At 36.6% G+C, this 21,562-nt stretch overlaps 1 protein-coding gene and 1 pseudogene across 5 annotated transcripts; both read left to right on the forward strand.

Annotated features, from left to right (window-relative positions):
* The first annotated feature begins 482 nt into the window (after positions 1-482).
* Positions 483-13,779, forward strand: LOC132617028 (glutamine-dependent NAD(+) synthetase-like; annotated as a pseudogene).
* A 988-nt stretch (positions 13,780-14,767) lies between these two features.
* LOC132601170 (uncharacterized) lies at positions 14,768-20,843 on the forward strand. Of its 5 annotated transcripts, XR_009567549.1 has the most exons (5): positions 14,768-15,052; positions 15,619-15,795; positions 18,231-19,264; positions 19,413-19,483; positions 19,569-20,385. XR_009567549.1 is itself a non-coding variant. In XM_060314304.1 (4 exons), exons 1-3 carry the CDS (start codon positions 15,026-15,028, stop codon positions 19,230-19,232), a joined length of 1,206 nt encoding a protein of 401 aa, XP_060170287.1. In that variant the 5' UTR covers positions 14,768-15,025; the 3' UTR covers positions 19,233-19,264; positions 19,413-20,385. The 5 variants fall into 5 exon arrangements, 4 of the variants coding, with proteins under 4 accessions (XP_060170287.1, XP_060170293.1, XP_060170289.1 ...); XM_060314304.1 differs by having other exon boundaries at positions 19,413-20,385; XM_060314310.1 differs by lacking the exons at positions 19,413-19,483; positions 19,569-20,385 and adding an exon at positions 20,408-20,843 and having other exon boundaries at positions 14,769-15,052; positions 15,629-15,795.
* Positions 20,844-21,562: the final 719 nt, after the last annotated feature.

Raw genomic sequence — 21,562 nt, forward strand, 5'->3', positions numbered from 1 at the left:
CGGTTGAATATTTCTGAAGGGTCTAATAGGCACATTTTACATATATGCTAGGTGTTCAATAAGTCGTCGCGCTTTTAGTTAAAGTGTCTAAATGAAAGAAAATAGCAAGTTCCTATCGATGAGGCACGAATAACATATTGATGTAACCATGCAAAGTTAAGAACTAAAGACTGCCAATCAAATTTCAGTAGCTGTATTATCTCTGTTCCTATCAATTTTATGAACAATTAATTATTCTAAACGTAAATAAAAGTTATGGGTTGATAATTAATTACTACTAGAAATGTATTAGCTTACCTAAAACCGTAATGATAAAAACCCCTTGGCATTTATTTTCAAACTCTCCAATGCAGTTTGAATCTTTTTTCATGTACTTCGCGGTCTTTGGAAACTCAACCAGCAACATTTCACAATCCAAATTACGATTTGCACGCCTCGAATTATCATAGTTTGAGAGTAGTAATTCAAAATCAAAATTGAAGATGAGGCTGTTGAAGGTAATTTGAACCAATGGGCTATGGATTTCGACTGCAATTTGGGGAATCACTGGATATGGTTGTGAAGATCATTTCCTGTGTAACGACATTGGGCCTAACCAGAGGCGGATTCAAGATTTAAACTCTATGGATTCAACTTTTTAAGCTTTGGGTCATTCGCACAAATGTCCTATTTCGGGGGTGGTCTTTAATTTTTGCCCTTCAGCACTTTAAGTGGCCGAAAATAGCCTTGATATTATGGGTTCGAATCTAGCAGAGTATAAAAAAAAAATCGCCAAACAAGATTTGATAGCAAATTATGTCTATTCGGACAAAAGTTATGCCTTAAGGCATAGTTTCTATGTAAAGTATGCCTTGTCCAGCATAATTCTGTAGGAATTAAGTTATCGTATAAAACTATGCCACAATACATAGTTTTGTAGAAATTAAGTTATACTATAAAATTATGTCGGAAAAGGAACTACATAGAAACTTAAGGCTTAAGACTTAACTTTTGCCCTAATAGGCATAGTTTACTATGAAATCTTGCTTTATGATTTTTTTTTCGGCCTCTGCTGGGTTCCAACCTGAATCTTTGGTTTCACTTTGGCCTACAAATTTTCATTAAATGAGAAGTCGGGGCAAAAATTAAAGACCAGTCCACATGAAGGGCAATATGCGTAATTTTTTGTTAAGCTTTTAGCATCGAACCCATTATATTTTCAAAGTTATAGGTTCAAGTCTACTATTTGTTATAATTTTAATAGATTTTTACACATAAACTTGTGATCCGCCTCAAAAGTTATGGGTTCAATTGAACTCCTACTAATATGTTACATCCACCTAGGGGTGTGAGTTAGACCCTAGGTTGTTACATGGTATCAGAGCCAATCGTTCGGCGCATGGGGCCAAGGCTCGGAGTGGTGGCCTGGACTCGAGAGGGGTGCCAGCCGTGACCAACTGTCCCAGTCATGACTAACGATGTTGTTGGTACTCAAGCGGGGGCGATTGTTATGATCCTATGTGTCCCACATCGGCTGAATGGGAAGCTGGTGTGGGAATTAAATAAACTTGGGCTCTCACACCTCAATAGCTAGATTTTGGGCTATAAGTTAGGCCCAAGGTTGTTACATCCTGGAACTCGATGCTATTGCTCATGCGTAAGTTTCTTTATGTGCTATGTTAAGATATCTATCTTCACTTTCCTTTTTTTCCTAATTACTCTGCACATGTGAGTATTTGGTAATATTGTGGATGTAATGAAACTTATTAACAAAATGCTAGTGTTTTATTTGAGATGGAATTCACTTTGTTTTGCCTTTCCCTGATAACTGTAGTGTCCGGGTCAGCGTGCACGCACCTCGAATTAATTCCACGGTACGAGCTATCTCCCAGCAGCACAGGTATCACTAATTCTATCCATCAAGACTTGTGCTTTTGCCTCTGCTGGGATTTGAACCCGAGGCATCCCAATTCTCAATCCACTTCACAAATCACTTGTCCACACCCTTTGATGCGATATCATCAATGTTTCTGACTGTCGAAATACTAGTTGATGTTTAAAAAGAAACACTTGCTGATAAGTTGGCATCAGAAAGGAAGTAGAGCGACACTAAATTACTATTTGAGCTTTCTCTCCTTTGTAAAGTTTCCACAAATTTGCAGGTGCGAATGCTTAAAAGAACTACTGTTAGGAGATTAGGAACGTTATAACTGTCAAGTGTCGTGCCTAAACAGAAAAATAATCATCATAAGGCCAAAGATGTGGCTAGCAAATGATGGCGACTTCCAAGAACTCCGATGGATTACCACTTGGAAACAAAAAGAGCATCTTGAGGACTTCCATCTCTCAAGTGAAATTTCAGATGCTTTGTCTCCGACAACAGTACCTTCGGGTGATGGCTATGTCCAGTTTCTAGACACGTATGTTACTCCGCCACTAGTCGTTATTAAACATTCATAGTATTTGTTTTTTATTATTCTTTTCCTTTTCTGCCTCTCTTTCTAGCTTGCTTGGGATTGGGAGGCTCAAAAACAGATCAATTTATGTATGTTCTTGGTTGCTTAGTTTATGGTGATGGTCTGCCTACACTTAGCCAACTCGGTCTAGGAAAAAGTATTCCCTTTATTTGGTTTAGTTTGATAGAGTTGCCAAATCATTCAGTATTGGTAAGCTTTGTGCTAAAAAATTGAGTGAAGAGTGAAAAGTAGTGTTATATAGAATTGGAGTGGTAAACTCATGTTTTTAGAATGAACTTTTATTAAGTTGCATGACTAAACTTTATCATTTGCGAATCTGATTGTAACAACGGATAAGTAGGAATGCTTTACGATTAAACATATTTGTGAAAAGGTACTAAATTCCGAGAATTCATTTTAACTGAAAAGTGCACAGTTATTGGTGATCTGGTTTTTGCCTAAACCAAAACCAAGATAAAAACCAAAACCAAACCAATAGTGTAAAAAACTGTCTGTTTTGTTTTGTTGGTACTTGGTTCTAGTCCGGAGCATTTGGGTTTATCATTTTTTTTGTATTTCTCTCTATAAAATGTTTTTTCCCCTCTGGCATTGCATCTTTTTCAAAGTGATCATCTGAACAAAACACTTGAAATAGAAAACAAAAATATGAGTATAAAGACCGGCTCTTGAGTATAAAGACCGGATCTTAGTTTAATAAATGATGCTCTAATTTTTACCTATTAAGAGCACATACATAAGATACACATTTCTTCAACCATGAAAATATACTGGAAAAGGTAGACCATACCTTGAATGCTCAAGAAACAACTTCATAAGAGATTAACATATAAATTTTACATTTCTTCTTGTCATTAGATAGAGATAATTGTTTGGGAATATATTTTACTAGCCAGTTGTTAAAATCTTATTTACAAAACACACTAAGAATAGTTTGTATGAGCTTATATAAGAATAATCGGTTCAGTTTTCCATATTTTACGGGTTTTTTGGTGGTGTATTTACAGATTTTTAATTGACAAAACCAATACCAGAAACAGAAATAAACTTCAAAACCAAAACCAACTGAATAAGTTTCAAAAGAAATGGCTTTGGGTTGCTTCAGGTAGTTCGGGTTTTTTGTCCTTCTTATTTTGACCACAGATATTTTTGCTATTTAAGAAAAATACCTTTTATTTCTCTGACAACTTTTTGTATGATAATTCACTATTCATGAACAGTTTAAAAAGACTCCTTGCTCAAGGTAGTATCAGTTTATAAGAGTCACACAAGTCATTCTTTGACCATAATGCTCTTTATCTTTTGGCATTTTCAATTTCTGCCGATTACTCAGTCTGTGTCAATGTTGTCCTATTTCGTTTACCAAAAATAGAACTAACTTACATTTTCAAAATTTATTTGTTCATGATTTTGATATAAGAATGATTTATGCTTAGTTTGTGAATATTTAGGTTCTATTTTTTATAACATTAACTTTTTTTTTTATCGATATAATCCAAAAAATTGGTGAACATGTAGAGTACAGAAGTCACTTAGGTAGGGGATAATGCTTCAGCTTCCTCAAAATTTCAGTCCCGTAACATAGAGACTACTGAATTTGGCGTCCATCATTCTTTGTGGTTCCATGATGGTTGAGAAATTGCTACTTAATTAAGTTAAATATCTGTTAGACACTAACATAAATATTAACAATGACATAAGTTGAAGCTTCTTAGTAAGTTACTTGACATTATGTTATCTTTCGAGTTGTTCTGTGAAACTTCTCATTTTTGTAAAAAAAAGGGAAAGGATAAAATTCCTGATTGCAACGTGCTAGCCAAAGAAAGAAATTAGTAGAATAGGATAAATAAAAATGAAAGTGCTCTTCCTAGCCTAAGTGCTTCTTCGTGGCCACATAGTATGGGAGATTTCTCTTACCAAGAACACACAATGCCGTACTTAGCAGTCAAAAAAAATTGCATGTGTGGTAACAATATGTTGCAGCTTATTGACTTTGCTCACCATTTATATGTTTGAGTTTTGTTCTAATGTTGCCTTCAGAGCTGGTGCTGCCGAAGTTTGTGAGGAACTTTTTACTCCTCAACCTCCTCACAATAAGCTTGCATTGAATGAAGTTGAAGTGTTTATGAATCAAGTGGAAGTCATCATCAATTACGAAAGCTTGATCTTCGCCTTCGTGCTTTTGTAAGTGCCACAAATACTCGAGGGGGATTTACATGTACAGTAATCACCAAGGATGTGATGGTGGTCATCCCTATTATGGTAGCAAGTCTGCTTTCTGTCCTGTCAGTAATCTACCATCTTAATTATCTAACCCATATTTATTAGCTGAGGTGAAATGAAGGTAATAGTGTTTATATACTCACTAACTCACTCTGGTAACCTTTTTGTGGCAGTTTTTTAGTGTGTATTGATTCTTGATTTACCTCTGGCAGATAGATGTTCTTGTGTTGCTGTAAACGGAGATATGGTAGCACAAGGCTCACAATTTTCCCCGAAAGATGTTGAAATGGTTTTTGCTGAAATAGACCTAGATGCGGTATGCTTGAATTTTGAGCTCAATATCTGAAAATGTTTCTATATAATATCTTCAATTTGTTCCTCATTAGCAAGTTGGTGGGGGTATCTAAAGTATTTTGTGGGCTACCAAACTAATGCGAACAAATTGGTTCAGATTATGCTTAAATATTAACCCAACTCAACTTCCAGATTTTCATGTATTAATTGCTCGTTCATGCTTTTGCTTACTGATCCCACATTGTTCATAGATTAACTAATCTGAAGCTTCCTTTAAATTTTGATGTGCCTGCTAAGCAATATATTATATACACATTTTAGCTGAAAGTCAGTTAGCTAATCAGTTAGAGAGTAGTTAGGCTAATGAAGGGCAGTTTAGTCATTTCTGGTATGATGTGAATTACTTACCCTCTGTTTGGATGGTTGTTTCCCGTGGTTCATTAATGTACAGTATGGTATGGTACAGTATGGTGTTGTATTGTATTGTACTGTATTAATGAACACAATGTTTGGATAGACAGTATCGTTTGTTGTGGTTTAATAACATTTGTATTTTTTGGTTTGACTGTATGGTATTATATAATAACTTGTAAGTTTACTAAAATACTTTTAACTCTTAATTAGAAATTAATTTATATATATTAATAAAACTCAGGTAAAGAATAAAATAGGAACTTTATAAAATAAGTAGGTAGTGGGTGGGGTTGGTGTGACGTGGGTGGTTGTGGGATGAGAGTGGTGGTAGTTGGTGGTAGGGTGGGGGTGGGATTGGGTGTTGAGGGGTAGTGGGTGGGGGTGGAGTGGGATAGTTGGGGGTGAGGGTGGGTGGTAGGGTAGGGTGAGTGGCGGGGGGTGGGGGTGAGGGTAAGTGGTAGGGTGGGGCAGGAATGGGGTGGGGGTGAGTGGTATGGTGGGGTGGGGTGGGGAGGATGGTGGAGGGTGGGGTATAATGGAAAAATGAAATACATAACCACGGAAAAATCACCAAATCGGTGGTTTAAAAAATTAGGACTTTTCATGGTTATATAACCATGGAATGAACCACGGGTTTACAATATCATACCACATAATTTTAAGAACAATGGAAATAAACATGGTTTCATAGCAAACCATACATTAATGAACCATGGGAAACCACCATCCAAACAGGGGGTTAGAGGCCCAACTGATTCTGGGAATTGTATAAAGAATCCCTTCGTGTATTGTTGAGGATTTTATCAATTGAATTATACTCTTCTCTCTATTCTTCTCTAAAACTCCATCTCTACTTGTATCTGTCACGCCCCGAACCATGGCCTGGACGTAACACGGCACTCGGTGCCTGACTACATGTGACCGAGCGAACCACATGACTTACTAAATCATAATGATGCATAACATAAGGGGAATATAACGTGAATGCATGATGAGCCTTTATAAAACATAATAAGTCATAATACTTAAATAAGTACTTGTTTAAACATGATTGAGCCAAATGGCATAACTGACTTGTCTAGTCTATGAAACCTCTATTATGAATTTGACTGGAAACCATAATTTGCTGGGACAAGGCCCCCAGCATACCTTTACATGCAATACTATATAGAGAATACAATACTTAAAAACCCCGAATGAGATGGGGCTCACCAATAAGCTGGTACGAGCAAATCCTAATGATCAGAAGCGTCGTCCTGTAAATCCGTACCTGCATCGTGAAATACAGGCCCCCGGGCAATAAAAGGGGACGTCAGCACATGGAATGTACTGGTATGTAAAGCAACCGGAAGAACAACATGGGACATAAAATAACATGATAAGAACTGAAACTGAAAACTTGGACATGAGCATGAGTACTAAATCATGAAATTATAACTGAAACTGGGGTACTGGAACTGAACATAACATGAGTACTGTAAGCATGAGATAATCTGTAATAACTTGTAATACCGACATGAACCACCACGGGGAGAAACGTGGAGTCTGATCTCTGCCCGATCAGCTAAGCCATCTCGTACTTTGCCGGGGCACGAGACATGAACATGACATGAATGGATCCAAATCCCTCAATGGGGAAAATATGAATGAATCGTCCTATCTGGGCGGAGCGATTTCTTATCCTACGTTGGCATACGTAGTTTCAGGCTATCTTGAGCCTTCTCGGTATTATTACAACTCCCGAACATGAAAATAATATAGTTGGCTATGAAGCCCATGACTTTCGTGAATTTACTTATACTTGTCTTGGAATCATGATTTCACGAAATAGCTTGCAAACATGTTCTTGACTTATGAGTATTACAATAGTACAAAATCATATATTTGTAGTTGACTTGAAAACATGTTTATAACTTGCAAAATAACTCATGCAGTTTCATATGAACATAATGAGAACACATGAGGAAGAATTCATGATTCATGGATTAAGCTAGGATTCCTAATATCAATAATGGAAGATTAGGAATACAACAACGAACATAGATACGAAATTCGAATACATATATACATGATTACGGGCTACCAATATGTTGGATTTAATGCCCTAGGATTTGAACTTCATAGATTTTACGAAACGGATCATGGGGAAGAACGTAGAGATTCCCACATGTAGATGGAAGTTCTACATACCTTAACTTCCCGCTTTTGAGCGTATCACAATGTCTTTCAATCCCTTCAACTTCAATCTATAGCAATACAAGTCATAGGGATTCTATATTAGCAACCATATCCATGTTTTGTTCATCTAAGCATTTTATCAAACACTTAGTAGGCATAAGCTTCATTAATGGTGTTTTATAACCTTCATTAATGGTGTTTTCTCCACCAAATCCCCATCCTTTTACTTCTAGCTAATTCTACAATCCCATTAGATGTAATTAACATCATTTTTCATCAACCACATGAATACAACAATCCCAAGTCAACAATCCAACAATTCTAGCATAATTCATATAATCATCTTCAACAACCCAATTATTATTCTCCCAAGAATTAATCAATGCATAACTATAAGTGATAAGGGAGTAGAATATTACCTCTTGGGTAGTTACCACGAAATCAACACTCCCAAGTCCGATCTTTAGCTTAAAATGACGACCACAACTTGTACTACAAATTATCCTTCACGAACTTTGGGATTTGGGGCCTTAAAATTGGTTGATTTTCCACTTCTTCTCTCTAGATCTCCTTTCTCTCTCTTTCCTCTCTCTAAAATCTGAAAATTTAGGGGAAAAATGGCTGCTAGGGCAATCATTTCCTATAAATACCAAGGGGAAATGGGTTGACCCAACTTGAAAACGGGTCGGGACTGTTCTGTCTTAAAACGTCCATATCTCCCAATCCCGACGTCGCCTGTGAACCCACAACCTATGGTTGGAAAGATATTTCAATTATCTACAACTTTCATTCTTTGAGTTTTCCTAAATTCTCAACTTACGATGGGGTTATGGCCTCCCGAAGTCAGTTGACCCGAATCTCAACTGCGGACCAAAACACGCCCATGTTACGGTCCCGTAACACAAGGTACGGACCGTAACGTGGCGTCGTACCCTGATGAAAATTTCCAGAAAGTTTATGGAAATTTTCCCTGTGTTACGGTCCGATGTTACGGTCCGTAACACAAGGTACGGTCCGTAACACGAAGGGACGGACCGTATCTTGGGACTGTATCGTGGACGAAATTTCCAGTGAGCCCGTAACACGAGTTACGGTCCGTAACTCGTCACCGTAACGCAGACAATTTTCCAGCGAACAGGCTTGAGTCAAATGGGCATAACTCTTTGTACATATATCCATTTAATCCCCATAATATACCGTTGGAAAGCTTGTTAATAGGGCTACAACTTTCACCAAGGAAGTTCTTCCAGATTCACAACGGATCAAGGAGTTATCGCTGCCCGAAATAGGCCTGTCATCCCACTAGAACTTTAATGATATGAGCTTAAACTTAGTTCCAAGATGCGGGGTGTTACAGTATCAATTCCATTCTCTGCTTAGTTGTTCAGGGGTTATTCTTGCTCATTAATCCCTTAGACTTGTAGATTTGTGCTTCGTCAATTAAGCACACAACACAATAGTCAAATCTTGATATGTAGACTTTGTTCTATTGAAAGAAATAATGTTTGTTAGTTATCCATTTAGTCAAGTGATAACAGTTCTTACTTCCCCTGTTGTACCAGTTTGCAAGCCTTAGGTCATCTATCAGTAGCCTTCAACAGCAAGCAAGTTGTAAAGCTAATGTTTCCAAAGTATTTATGCAGTACAAGCTTTGCCATTCTTAACCTCCGAATGTCACTTTTAAGTTCACTGAAAGCAAGTTATTGTGTAAGGTCAATGCTGTTCAAAAACAACCTATGCTTGTAATGACTAATTCCCTGTGCTTTTCCTTGTTTAAGCAGCCCTGCTGAGTTAAAACCCTTACGCGCAAGTCTTCCAAATGGCCTCTTTTCTTATTTGTAAATATTTCTGTTGACCGAACTTTATGGTTGCCAGTTAAGGAGCCATTAAATTTATATGTTATCACGAGAAAGATCTTATCTCTATACGAGTAATGAGTTATTCTTTCTTCCTCTCTCTCTGTCTCTCTCTCTCTGTCTCTCTTACCCTCTTGTCTTGGCACGGAGGGGATGGTTTGGAGGCATTAATTTTCTGATCTTCTCCATTTATCTGTCAATCTCAGTCGCTTAAATCTATTCAATTGCCAGGCTTTCTATTTGAAGTCTATACTTATTTTTCAAGCATTTGAAGGATATCCACCTTGGCCAAATCAAACTGGGTTCATCCCATCTACTACGAAACTGTCTTTCTTGTTAAACTTCCATCTGTAGTTATTTCTTAAATGTTTCAAAGCTCCTAATTTTCAGCTTTGTATCGGCTAAATTTTGTTCTATCTTCTTTAGAATTCTACTGCACCTTAAGCCGATTGTTTTGAGTGTAATGTCTGGTGGATTCGCCATTTCTTGATTAAGTTTGCTTGCTTAGTAAAGTGCTTTTGTTTCCAGATTAGATACTACTCCCCGCAGGAGGAAATTAAGTAGCACTTGGACCTGCTTGCTGGCTATGGGATTACCTAAGAAGAAGTGATGCATCTGGTTTTCTGCTTCCACTTTCTGGTGGTGCTGATAGCTCCTCCCTTGCTGCTATATAGTTGGTCTAATGTGCGAGCTTGTAGTAAAAGGTTGAATTCCCTCCCTAAACATCTATATTGTTAGTACTTAGTTCTAGCTATTTTCCTGTAGTTGTAGCTAGTGTTTGGCAATCGTATTGATGTCATGTAAATAGGTTTCGTCTTTTTTTTTTTCTTTCTGAGCGAAGAATGAAAATGCAGTCATTATGTTCCCCTATCCCTGTAGCCACCTGAACCTTAGGTATTTTGCTAGGGAACCAACAGCCTCCTTCAGTGGAAAACTGATAGAAAATTGTTGGTGCTGTTTGGTTACTCAAATTATTAAACTGGATCCATATTTGGTGAATTACTCTTGAGAAAACATGATGAGTGTGGAGCTCTGTTTTGTTAAAATGTATGAGTTACTACAGAATGGTCATTCACTTATATAATTTTGGGATTGAACTTTCCACGGTGCAGCTGAACTGAAAATGCTACAGTATGGCTAAATTTAGAGGGATCCTTTATTTGTCACATTATTGGTCAAGTTTTCAGTACACATCATGAAATCTTGGCTGGATTCAGTGTTGTGCTGCCTGCTAAAACAAAGCCAATACCCGACTCATGAATTCTAGGAGTCAACCCTTCTCATTTGTTTCTTAAATGACATCCATTCTCTAATATCAAGAGACTCATTAGCAGTCCAAAAAGCGAATATTTGATATTTCCATTGTCTAATTATACATTTTTTTTTTTTTTAATAATGAATTTATACCACTAGACAGAGTGTCTAGTGGCCTTTTTATTTATAATAAAAACTAATCCTCAAAAGGATGAGTACAAGCAAGGGACGCTAGACCTTACCTTACAAATCCTAATAATGTAAAGAACTTTAAGTGTTTAAATTTTGCATGTTTTACTTTTATTGGCAGATGAAATTAGAGATAGAATGATCATCTCCAACAGTAAGCTGATGATCTAATACAAGATTTCATGCCTTTCTATTGATTCATAGATGTCACCTTCAGTTGAGAAGTGGCTTCTTCTCTGTTCCGGAGAATACCAACACTGTGTTCCTTTTAGAACTCTATATTTGACAAAAGATTTATTTGAATTGATAGTTTGAGCCAAACTAGTGTTGTTGATAGTGTATGCGCGTGACAGTTCAGAAGCCACAACAAATCGGGCAAAGGTCGCTGATGAGATAGGATCTTGGCATCTTAATGTTAGCATCGATGGGGCAGCCTTTATGTTAATCTCTCCGTTTCAAACAATCACTGGGAAGTTTCCACGCTACAAGGTAGAAAAGTTGATTGTTTTTACCAATATTTTATTATTTGCTTTATGTGGGAATTGAAACCATTACCCTCATGTTGTTTAGCCAACTAATAGTTGGTTGGGCTAAGAGGAACCATTTCTGAAATGAAGATCAAGTTATTGCTTCACAGTGCAATGTTGACCTGATTCCGTCTTTGCAGGCAGATGGAGGATCAAAAATTGAAAATTTAGGGTTGCATAACATTCAAACTTGAGCCTGAATGGTCCTGGTGTTCATGCTAGCATCTCTGCCGCCATTGGTCCATTATAAACATGGTTTTTATCTAGTTTTGGGTGGCTCCAATTTGGATGACGTATTACGAGGTTACCTGACAAAGGTAGAAGAAACTTTTATCGTTTGAACATTGTTTCTCTATTAACAACATTTATCCTATAATTAATCCAGTGAATTGAGGATTTTTGGGGCATCTACTACTGTTTGGACTTATTTTGCAGCTAGCTTGAACTCTCCTTATATTTGATCTTCTGTGCTTGTAGAGCATGTCAATAAATAGATAACAAATTGGCTTCATGGTTTTCCTTGAACTATTTATTAGTGCATCTATCTTTTCTCTAACACTTATCCTGGTGATAATGTCTGTCTTTGCAGTATGATTATAGTTCAGCAGATATAAATCCAATTGGAAGCATCAGTAAGGTATCGGAAACAACCTCTCTACCCATCAAAAGGTTGAGGTAAGGTCTGCGTACACTCTACCTTCCCCAGACCCACCTGGTGGGATTATACTGGGCATGTTGTTGTTGTTGTTGGAAGCATCAGTAAGATGGATCTTCAAACATTTCTGAAATAGGTGCGCCTAATGCTGAATTGGAGCCTATACGCTCAAATTATAGTCACGTATCTGATGTAGTGTACTGTCAATTTTCAGTTAATGATGCTTTTTCTAGTGTTGTGGTTGATCATTGTTTCCTGTTTCTAGTATTTTCTCATCCTTCACTCTTGCAGATTTCTCATGTATTTCTGGTTGGATGGAGCGGGTCTTTGTTTTTCTCAGTGCATTTTGCCATCAATGTCCAGATTTAGGGGCGGATCCATAATTTGAGGTTAATTCCTACAGTGTTCACAGTCAAATATTCATAGATAGTTAGTGGATTTCCTTATATATATATATATACACACATAGGGTCTGAGTAATAAAGCTATTGGGTTCACGTGAACCAGTAATTAACCCTCTAGATCTTCCCCCCCCCCCCCCCCCCCCCCCCACCCCATTCCAGATTTCCCGAGGTCACCTCTTGCTCAAGTTCATCTTTGACTAAATAGTTTCTTTAAAGCTTTTGCATTGGAAGTTCAACGACTTCCTTAATTACATGGAGTTTGGTTACGAAGAAGTGATCAAGCGCAATTAAAAGTTTTTGCATTACAATATTTGTGAAACAGCTGGATGAAGTGGATATGGCCCGTATGGGTATGACCTATGATGATATTTCAGCGTATGGAAGGTTGCTGAAGGTTTTTCGCTGTGAACCTGTATCAATGTTTAAGGTTTCTCCTCTTCATTCTGTAAACAATTATGGTAGTCTTTGACAGATCATTTCATCCACAGATTTTTGTAGTCTTTGACAGATTACTGAATCATATTGCAGAATCTGTGTTACTAATGGGGTACAAAGTTGACGCCTGCAGAGGTGGCTGACAAAGTGAGATACTTCTTTAAATAGTACTATTCCATCAATCGACACAAGATGACTGTACTAACGCCTTCATATCATGCCTCGATGAAGTCACTTCTATGTTGCATGGATCATTTACTTGCGTTGAAGTATCTCTATCTGGTATAGGTACTTCACGGGTTTCTTCTAAAATACTTCAAAAATAAGCAAAAAGCCTACAAATGCCCATATTGGTTACTTATACATAGTTGTATCAAAGAACAGTGGCGGAGCTAGAAATTGTATCAAGGGTGTTCGATTTATATAATACTTATACTATATATAAAGGGTGTTCAAGATGTAATACATATCTGTAATACGTAATAATTGACATGTCTACACGGTACAATATTTCAGTGAATGGTGTTCGGTTGAACACCCTTGTTGGGCTGTGGCTCTGCCACTGTCAGAGAATCAGTTACCTACTCGTTCTTGTATCCATGTATCTTATATCCAGATAGTCAGAGTCAGTAGAAAGGAATAAAACATGGAGTAGTAAAATTTTTGTTCCGTGTGTTCCATTCTTTCATTAGGGAAGCATTTTATCATCATCTATGTCCCAATCCCAAGCAAGTTGATGCCAACTTTGAATTCTCTCGCGGATTATATCACTCCATTTAAGTTTATCTCAGACCGATATTTATGAATTCTATCACGGATTATATCACTCCATTTAAGTTTACCTCAGACCGATATTCACAAAGTAAAAAAAAAAAAAAACAGAAGTATTTGAAGTTCTCTATATTTTCTAAGATTGTTTTATCAGAGAAGCATATAACATTTTTCGTCTTGCAGAGTTGTTCACCCGAGGACAACAGGTTTGATCTGCGCCAATTTTTGTACAATGTCAGCTGGCCTCATCATTTTCGAAAGATTGATAAACTTGTGAATAAGTTTGCTGGTGATAGAGGGATGGGTGTTGTGGCAGCAGGGTCGGGCAACCCAAGGGCTGGCGTTTAATTCTAACTTCATGATTTAGCTCAAAGTGCAGCTTATTTGGAGAAATTGGATTTTCAATGCTTTCCAAGTATTCAGTTTTCATACAATAGTCTATTTATGTCGAATTACCTTTTTTTTTTTCCATGTATTTTAAAAAATCAATATAACCCTTCTCAGAAAAATGAAAACTTTCATTTGCGCGGTCTGTTGTTTAAACAGATGAATATATTCCCAAGAGTACCAGACCTTCGTCAATGACTGAGCAACCTTTCACATTTTCTTTCAGATTAATTATGAACTAAAATATTCATATTTTCCTTTGAAGGTCAAAAAGTGAAGGGATATAGTTTGTCAACCATTAAAGGTTAAGGGACAATAAATAGGGTTTAGTGAAATCCATCCTAGGGAGTGTTTCTTCAGAAACGGGCCCGACACGGCGCGAATCCTAAAACTCTTTGATCAATTACTGAAAGCAAAGATCAACCAAGTTTATTTAACTTTTTACACACTAGCAATTTTGAATTTTTTTACACTTAAGCGTATTTTTACCTATTCTAACAGGTTATTTACTTTACTAGGTTATCAAATTAGACTATTATTATAAACAACTAGTATAAGTTCACAGAAGCAAAATTGTATTCTAATATTGCTTGTAAAAATTATTTTAGTAAGATGTTAGTTTGATTCAACGTTGTTATTTTTTATCAAATAAACGAACATATTAAACATGTTTTTTTTTGGTTAATTGCAGGAAACATTTTATAAAGAAACAAATGTTTTAGGCCGTTGCCGCTCAAGATCCTTTTTTCCCTCCAAAAGTTTCTCATGTACTGACAGTAAAGTGACAATCTTGTACTTAAATCAGTTTATCAGGGGTACTTGAGTAATTACACCCACAGCAGCAGAACTGACGTCCAGTTTATAAACAGACATATGTTTCTTAAAAAAAAAAAAAAATAAATAAATAAAAAGACACCACCTTCGCCAACGTTCGTTCTTCACACTTCGGTCTGAAAAACCTTAAACGACAACTTGTGAATAGTTTATGGAAACCGAAATGGATGTCGACGAGGTGTCAATTTTAATTCTTTTTCAAATTTTCATTTTTTTTCTTTTCAAGTCGAGGGTATTCCGAAAACAACCTCTCTACCTCACGACACGAGGTAGGGGTAAGGTCTGCTACATTTTACCCTCCCGGATCCTACATTTTACCTTTTTCGGACCCCACCTATGTGATTACACTTGTTGTTGTTGTTTCAAGACGTTATTATTAGTCTTATACTCCTAATATATAGGAGTGAGGACAACATACAGAGATTTTCCCCACCGACAACGTGAAATTTATGTTATAAAATATGATTTTCTCACTGAATTAACTCAATGCAAAAAAGTATGGTGGGAAACAGGTTCTATTGAAACGCTGAATTTTTTTTAAAATTTTTTCTGTGTGTAAATACTATTATTTTCCTTTTCTCACCGATTCAATCAATATCTGGGGAAATAGCCATTGAACATATTTTAGCGGGAAATTTCAGTGGGGAAATAACGATTTTTTAGTAGTGGGAGTACTACTAGTATTAGTATTAATTTTGGTGATATTTTTCTGATTATTTCAGTATGTTATTTTTTCTGTTGTAGAGATTAACAGACTTGAAGAAGGCGTCTGCAGATATAATCTTGAACACAAAGAAGGAGGAAGCAGCGAGGATTATGATGTGGGAACAGAAAGCTCAATGTTTTGAGAAGGAGCTGCATGTGGTGAAAGAAAAGGGGCTACTCAGGTTGATGAGGCTCAAACAGATTATGGATTCTAAGGTGAACACTATGGGTGTGTTCGATGGGGTGTTTTTCAATTTTTTCATATTTGGTTGGTCAAAATTTTTGGAAACAAGTTTCTTAAAATGAGAAAAATGACTCCCACTAGGAAAACAAGTTCCACAGGTGTCATGCGATATTGTTTTTGTCCTCCCACCCACCAACACACCCCATCTTCACCCCACCACCGTAGCCCCCATTCCCACTACCAGGGGTGGATTTAGTCATGGCCCAGGGTGTTCGGGTGAACACCCTGGGCAAAAAATTACGGTGTATATTTAGGGTAAGTTTTCTGTGTTCATGTACATATATTAACTTTTGAACATCCTGAACAAATGCAAAAGGCTAGGTCAAGTGGTCCAGTTGTTTTTCCGAACACCCTGAGTGGAAATCCTAGATCCGCCACTGCCCACTACCCCACACCCCTACCTCCCACCCCCACCTCCCATAGTATATATTTAGATTATATACAAATACTTTTAAGACAATTTATTTTGCTTACGTACCAAACACAAGAAAATAAGTGAGAAACCACTTATTTTCCTAGAAAACATTTTTCATGGAAAATATTTTCCTTCATACCAAACACACCCTAAATTTCTTGTTACTACTCTCTGTTTTAATTTGTTTGTTTACTTTGGAAAGGAATGCCTCTTTTTGGTATGTTTCAAAAAGAATGTCTCTTTCCTTTTTGGCAACTCGACATGTTTGAGACCACAAAATTAAAGGTCACTTTGGTAAATTCTACATATTTTTGGTTAACAACCACAAGATTCAAAAGTCTTCTTTACTTTCTTAAACTCCGCGCTAATTCAAAACCAGACAAACAAGTTGAAATAGAGGGAGTAGTATTTATCTTTTAAATTAGATGATTATCAGAGATAAATATATATAGTTATCTTCTAGTTTAGTTAGGATTCTTTAGCAGTTTGATTTAAACAAGGGCCGAGGAGAACCCGAGATAGACACATCGGGTAGATTTTGGTGCATGTTTATTTTTGGATTATGGTTTAAGCCAGGTTTAATGTAAACATCCAAAAATTCTTCTAGAGGTATAGTCTTGTGTCTAGCCAAATAATTTTTGCAACGGGGAGTAATTATTTAAAACTGATGTGAGTGGACGGTTAATTAGATAAACAACGTGGTGACATGCGAAGGACCAAAACATTCGTTGAAGAGACACTTCATGTAAAAATGTTCTTTCAGTTTCTTTAATGTGACAATGTGTACGCTCACTAAGAGAAACTCTTTGAGGCATATAGGATGGAGTAGAAAGATGTTTGATACCGCGAAGGAAAAGATATGGTCAAGACTTTTTGCTGTCCTTCACCATCGGTATAAGGTGATAGAATTTTGGCATCGAAATGTTTTATCGAAGGATGGGATTTTTGAAAAAGCTCTTTGACTTAATTTTTTTTTTTTTTGGGTAGTGTGTAGAGCCAAGTGTTTCTTCTGTAACGATAAAAAAGATGCAACAATATGATCTTTCATCAAGAGATAAAACAAGAAAGGGCTCTCACAAATCACTAAAAATAATTTAAAGTGGTTTAGAGCTTTTCACAGTCATTTTGTGAAATGGATGTAGATGAGCTTACATGTGTGCTTGTGGAGGTGAAATGGGCCACTCATGCAGTCCATTTTTGTTCTGGATGCCAACGGTGTCTGCATTTTGAGATCTTTACAACAAAATGAAAAAGTAAGACATTCAACAGATGTTAGATTAGCCTAACATACTTTGGAAATAGAGATAAGATTGTGTTTAATGGCGGGAGCACATAGAGTGTGAGTTAATTGTGTTTAATGGCGGGAGCACATAGAGTGTGAGTTATCTTAGAAACATCATTTGATGCCTGTAACTGTGTAGAACCAGTATGTGAAATGGAAATTTTGTTACCATCGCCCATGTAGACATCCTGGTTGCTGTGATACAGTTGCTAGTTGGCAGCAGAGTTGATTAAGGATTGGCAGTGGTATTGAGTCAGAGATGTAATTGGCTTTGGCCACAAAAGTGATTGTAGGACTTAGATTGGTAGACACTTGTAACATGGCCAATCTGGTTGCATAGTTTACATCGAGTAACAACAGTAGTGTTATGGTTTTTCGAGGACTGAAATAGTGGATTTGATCATTTATCAAAAAATAATAATAATAATAAGATAAACGTCGAGCCTTTTTGTTTCTATTTTTTGATAAGGAGGGAGGAGAGATAAAGGGAAGCTTTTCCCATTTTTGATTTTACGAAGCTTCTTTGATTCTCAGTTACAAAAGAAACTTCTGTGACTCTTGATTCCTCACTGGCTAATTATTTAGCATATGTAAGCGACATTAACTTTTCTCTTTTCCTTATATTTCTTCCAGAAGACATCTTGCAAACATATTCTTTGCTGGTCCTCCACTACTTTTTCCATATCTTATTGATCTGTCCTTTTTGACAGATTATTGAAGCAGAGTTGACATCGTTGAGTCAACAGAAGAAGATCGAAGAACTTGAAGCTCAACTTGAGGAAGCAGAAGATATTGTAAGTGATCTCACGGTTGAGTTGAGAGAAGTTGAAGCTGAACTTGAGAGAGTCGGCAGCGAAGAGAAAGAGGGAAAGCAATCACAGGATCTTGATACTACTAATCCTGGAGAACTAACAAAGGTGAACGCAGTTGTATTGCCTCCAGAGTCACAGGGTGATTCTGTGACAACTTCTAATACGGAGGTCGATAGTATGAACCAGAAAATTGGGAGTTACCATTCTTGTCATACAAAGATTAACACGGGAAATTGTTATGTTGCTAGTGCAGATTTACCCTCTATAAGTCTGAAAGGCGAAGTGCCAGAGTTATACCAAAATGGACATACACAGAGAATTCATGCTGCTGAAGGAAATCCGTCAGATAGGGAAATCATGCATAAAGAAACATTTTCCGAACACTCTTCAAAGATGGAAATAATTTTTTTGAGAGATGAATCGACTCTAGCCAGAGGCAATGCTCCTATTGAAGATCCTTCTGAGATGGCCCTAGGATTTTTCAAAGGACAAGGCATGAAGCTGGGATATGCAGAAAGTTCTGATGATAAATTGCAATCTATTGATGCTTGTGGTGTTCCTTATGCCAGAGATGAGCATGAGGAGTTAAAGGGAAAGATGGATCTTTCAGAACAAGATATTGAAAATATTTGCAATCAGTTGCTCTTTATAAAAAATCTTTGCAATCAGCTGTTAAAGTCAGAATCAAGGGCGTCTGATGTAGACAATAGGGTTCCTAGCCAACCTCTAAATAATAGAGTGATTAAGTACACATACCAAAGAAAGAGGAAGAGAGAATTGTTGAGTGTATCTGATGAGAATGCTTCAATTCCAAAGAGCCCTTCAAAGAACAAGAATGTATTGAAACTACATAGTTTTTTGGACACACAGGATGAGTTCAGTGACAGAATCATCTCGTGACAGTTGGCAAATGGCATTAGGTTGCTCAACAGGTTGGTTATTTATTTTTTACTTATTTATGCCATTGATGTTTCTGTTGTATACCTATCTTTGTTAATATGCTAATTTGACTGGTACACCTTCAATATGAGATACATATAGAAGTCTTCCCTCGTGTGAATCTGATGATATTATGAGCAGGCTGGTAGAGCTCGTCCAACTATTATAATATGCTTTATTCCATCCAAAAGAAATACTATGAGAAAGGAAAGGTGACAAATTTTGATGTCATTTTGATTACTTGAAAACTATAATATATGAAAGAGGAGAAAACATTGAAGTTGTGTCTATTTTTAGATCTATGTAGGGAATTGTCCAGGAGTTTTGAGAATATGTTGCAACTCCATGAAGATTGGTCTGTTTTCTGGACTTACTGACAGCATTCCAGGCTTCCACAAATTCTCACAATTCATCAGTTCCTAGCGTTTACAAAGTTTATACTAAGGAGGCCTCATTCTAGTGGCAAAGACCAACCTTCTACTCTTAAAAACTTATTAGCCGTTTGTGTTTGACTAAATTATTTGTGGAACACTTTTGTTAATATTATAGAAGTTATCTGTGTTTGGCCAATCTTTCCAGAAATATTTTTGAGTGCAAAATTATGAAAGTGACATGTAAATATTCACTTTACAATTAATATTACTAAATAGATAAATCATTGGAAATATTTATTATGATACTTTAATTAAGAAATTCAATTTCATTTTATCAAAATATTATAAAAAAATCAAAAAAAGAATGAGAGGGAGCATGTTTATGAGACTTTGGTCGTAGATGTGTTGTTGACAACATTTGTGTTTTTTTGGTTGAAAAATGAGCACGTCAAGTTTCCCAAAAAAGTTTGGCTAAACACGCTGTTAAGTTTCTTCATAGAAAGATGTCATAGGAGTCGGAACAAATTTATTCCATCAGGATAAATTTTTCAAGTAAGAACATTTTGGAATAATGAATGTATCAACTCTGTTTGTTGCAACGAGCAAGTTATGCTGGTTTAGTACTGTCAGCAGGTTGCCATTATGCTTTGCATCTGCGACAAAGTTTGATGGCTGTTAAATGTGGTAGAGTAGTTTTAAATTTCTGGAAATATGTTGTACTGTCTTTTGGATGCTCATATCTTCCCTGTTTGTTCTTGACAGCTAGTTCCTTTATCTAAGAAGAAGTGCTAGTGAAATTAGAGTGTGCCATGTCTTCTGTGCCGGAAAATGTGGAATGTCTTCTGTCAGCTATTTCTGAAATCCACCTTTTGAATATCATGTCATTAAGGATGGAGGTCTAGGAGTGGGATGCACGATTGAAGTGATTACAGGCATGATGTCCAGCAGAGGCGGATTTGGCCTTAGAGTAGCGGATTCACGTGAATCCTAACTTTTTCCCAAATCATGTATTTGTATCAAGAAATCCACTAAATTAGTGAACTCAATTTTTATTGTATATTAACTTGAGATTGCTGCAGGAACTTGTAAACTTCAAATTTTGAATCCGCCTTTGATGTCCAGTAAGTGAACTGTCATTATCGTATCGTTTGGATGCTGTCATTGTACAATATATATAGCTTTCAAACTTATTGTTGTTCATCTATCCTGTTTAAGTAGTTTAATCATCCTTTTGCATATTTAATTGTGAATTATTTGTTGATAAAGATTGGCACTTCCAAAGATATATGTTGGGATACATCTGTTGATAGAGAACCACATTTTTGGTGGTTTCTTGTGGAATGTCTGTTGATTCCTTTGGCATCCCTTGTTCTGTTAAAAGAGCTGAAGTGTTCATTTGAGGATTTTGACTGTGACAAAGGAATGTAGGAAAGTAATCATCATTCTCTTTCATTTTTTACGCTATCAAAAATAACAAACATAATAAACAAATTATTAAGAATATAATCTTGGTACCCGATACAAAATAACAAATAAATCAAAATATTATTTGATGATACATCCACGTTATCTTCTCGGCAGGTCACATACATCCAAATCAAAACTTAAAAAAGAAACGTTGACGCTCAAGTAAAGTTGTGAAAAAAAACCTTCAAGCTCAAGTAGAAAAAAAAAAATGTTCACGCTCAATACTAATGGAAGCTGCACTCATGGCTCATGTGGTGGAGGTGGTCTATTCAGAGATAGCCAAGGGAGATACATTTTTATTCTATCCCCTTGGACATGGAACAAGTAACATGGCTGAAGCAGCAGCCATGCTTTTGGAATCAAATGGTGTGCTAACAAGAAACTGATTCTCTTTTAATTGCTAAATGCATAAAGAGAGAATGGGAAAATTCTTGGAGAATCTTAAATTTC

Source organism: Lycium barbarum, chromosome 1, assembly GCF_019175385.1.
Source record: "Lycium barbarum isolate Lr01 chromosome 1, ASM1917538v2, whole genome shotgun sequence".
In the NCBI taxonomy this organism is placed as follows: domain Eukaryota; kingdom Viridiplantae; phylum Streptophyta; class Magnoliopsida; order Solanales; family Solanaceae; genus Lycium; species Lycium barbarum.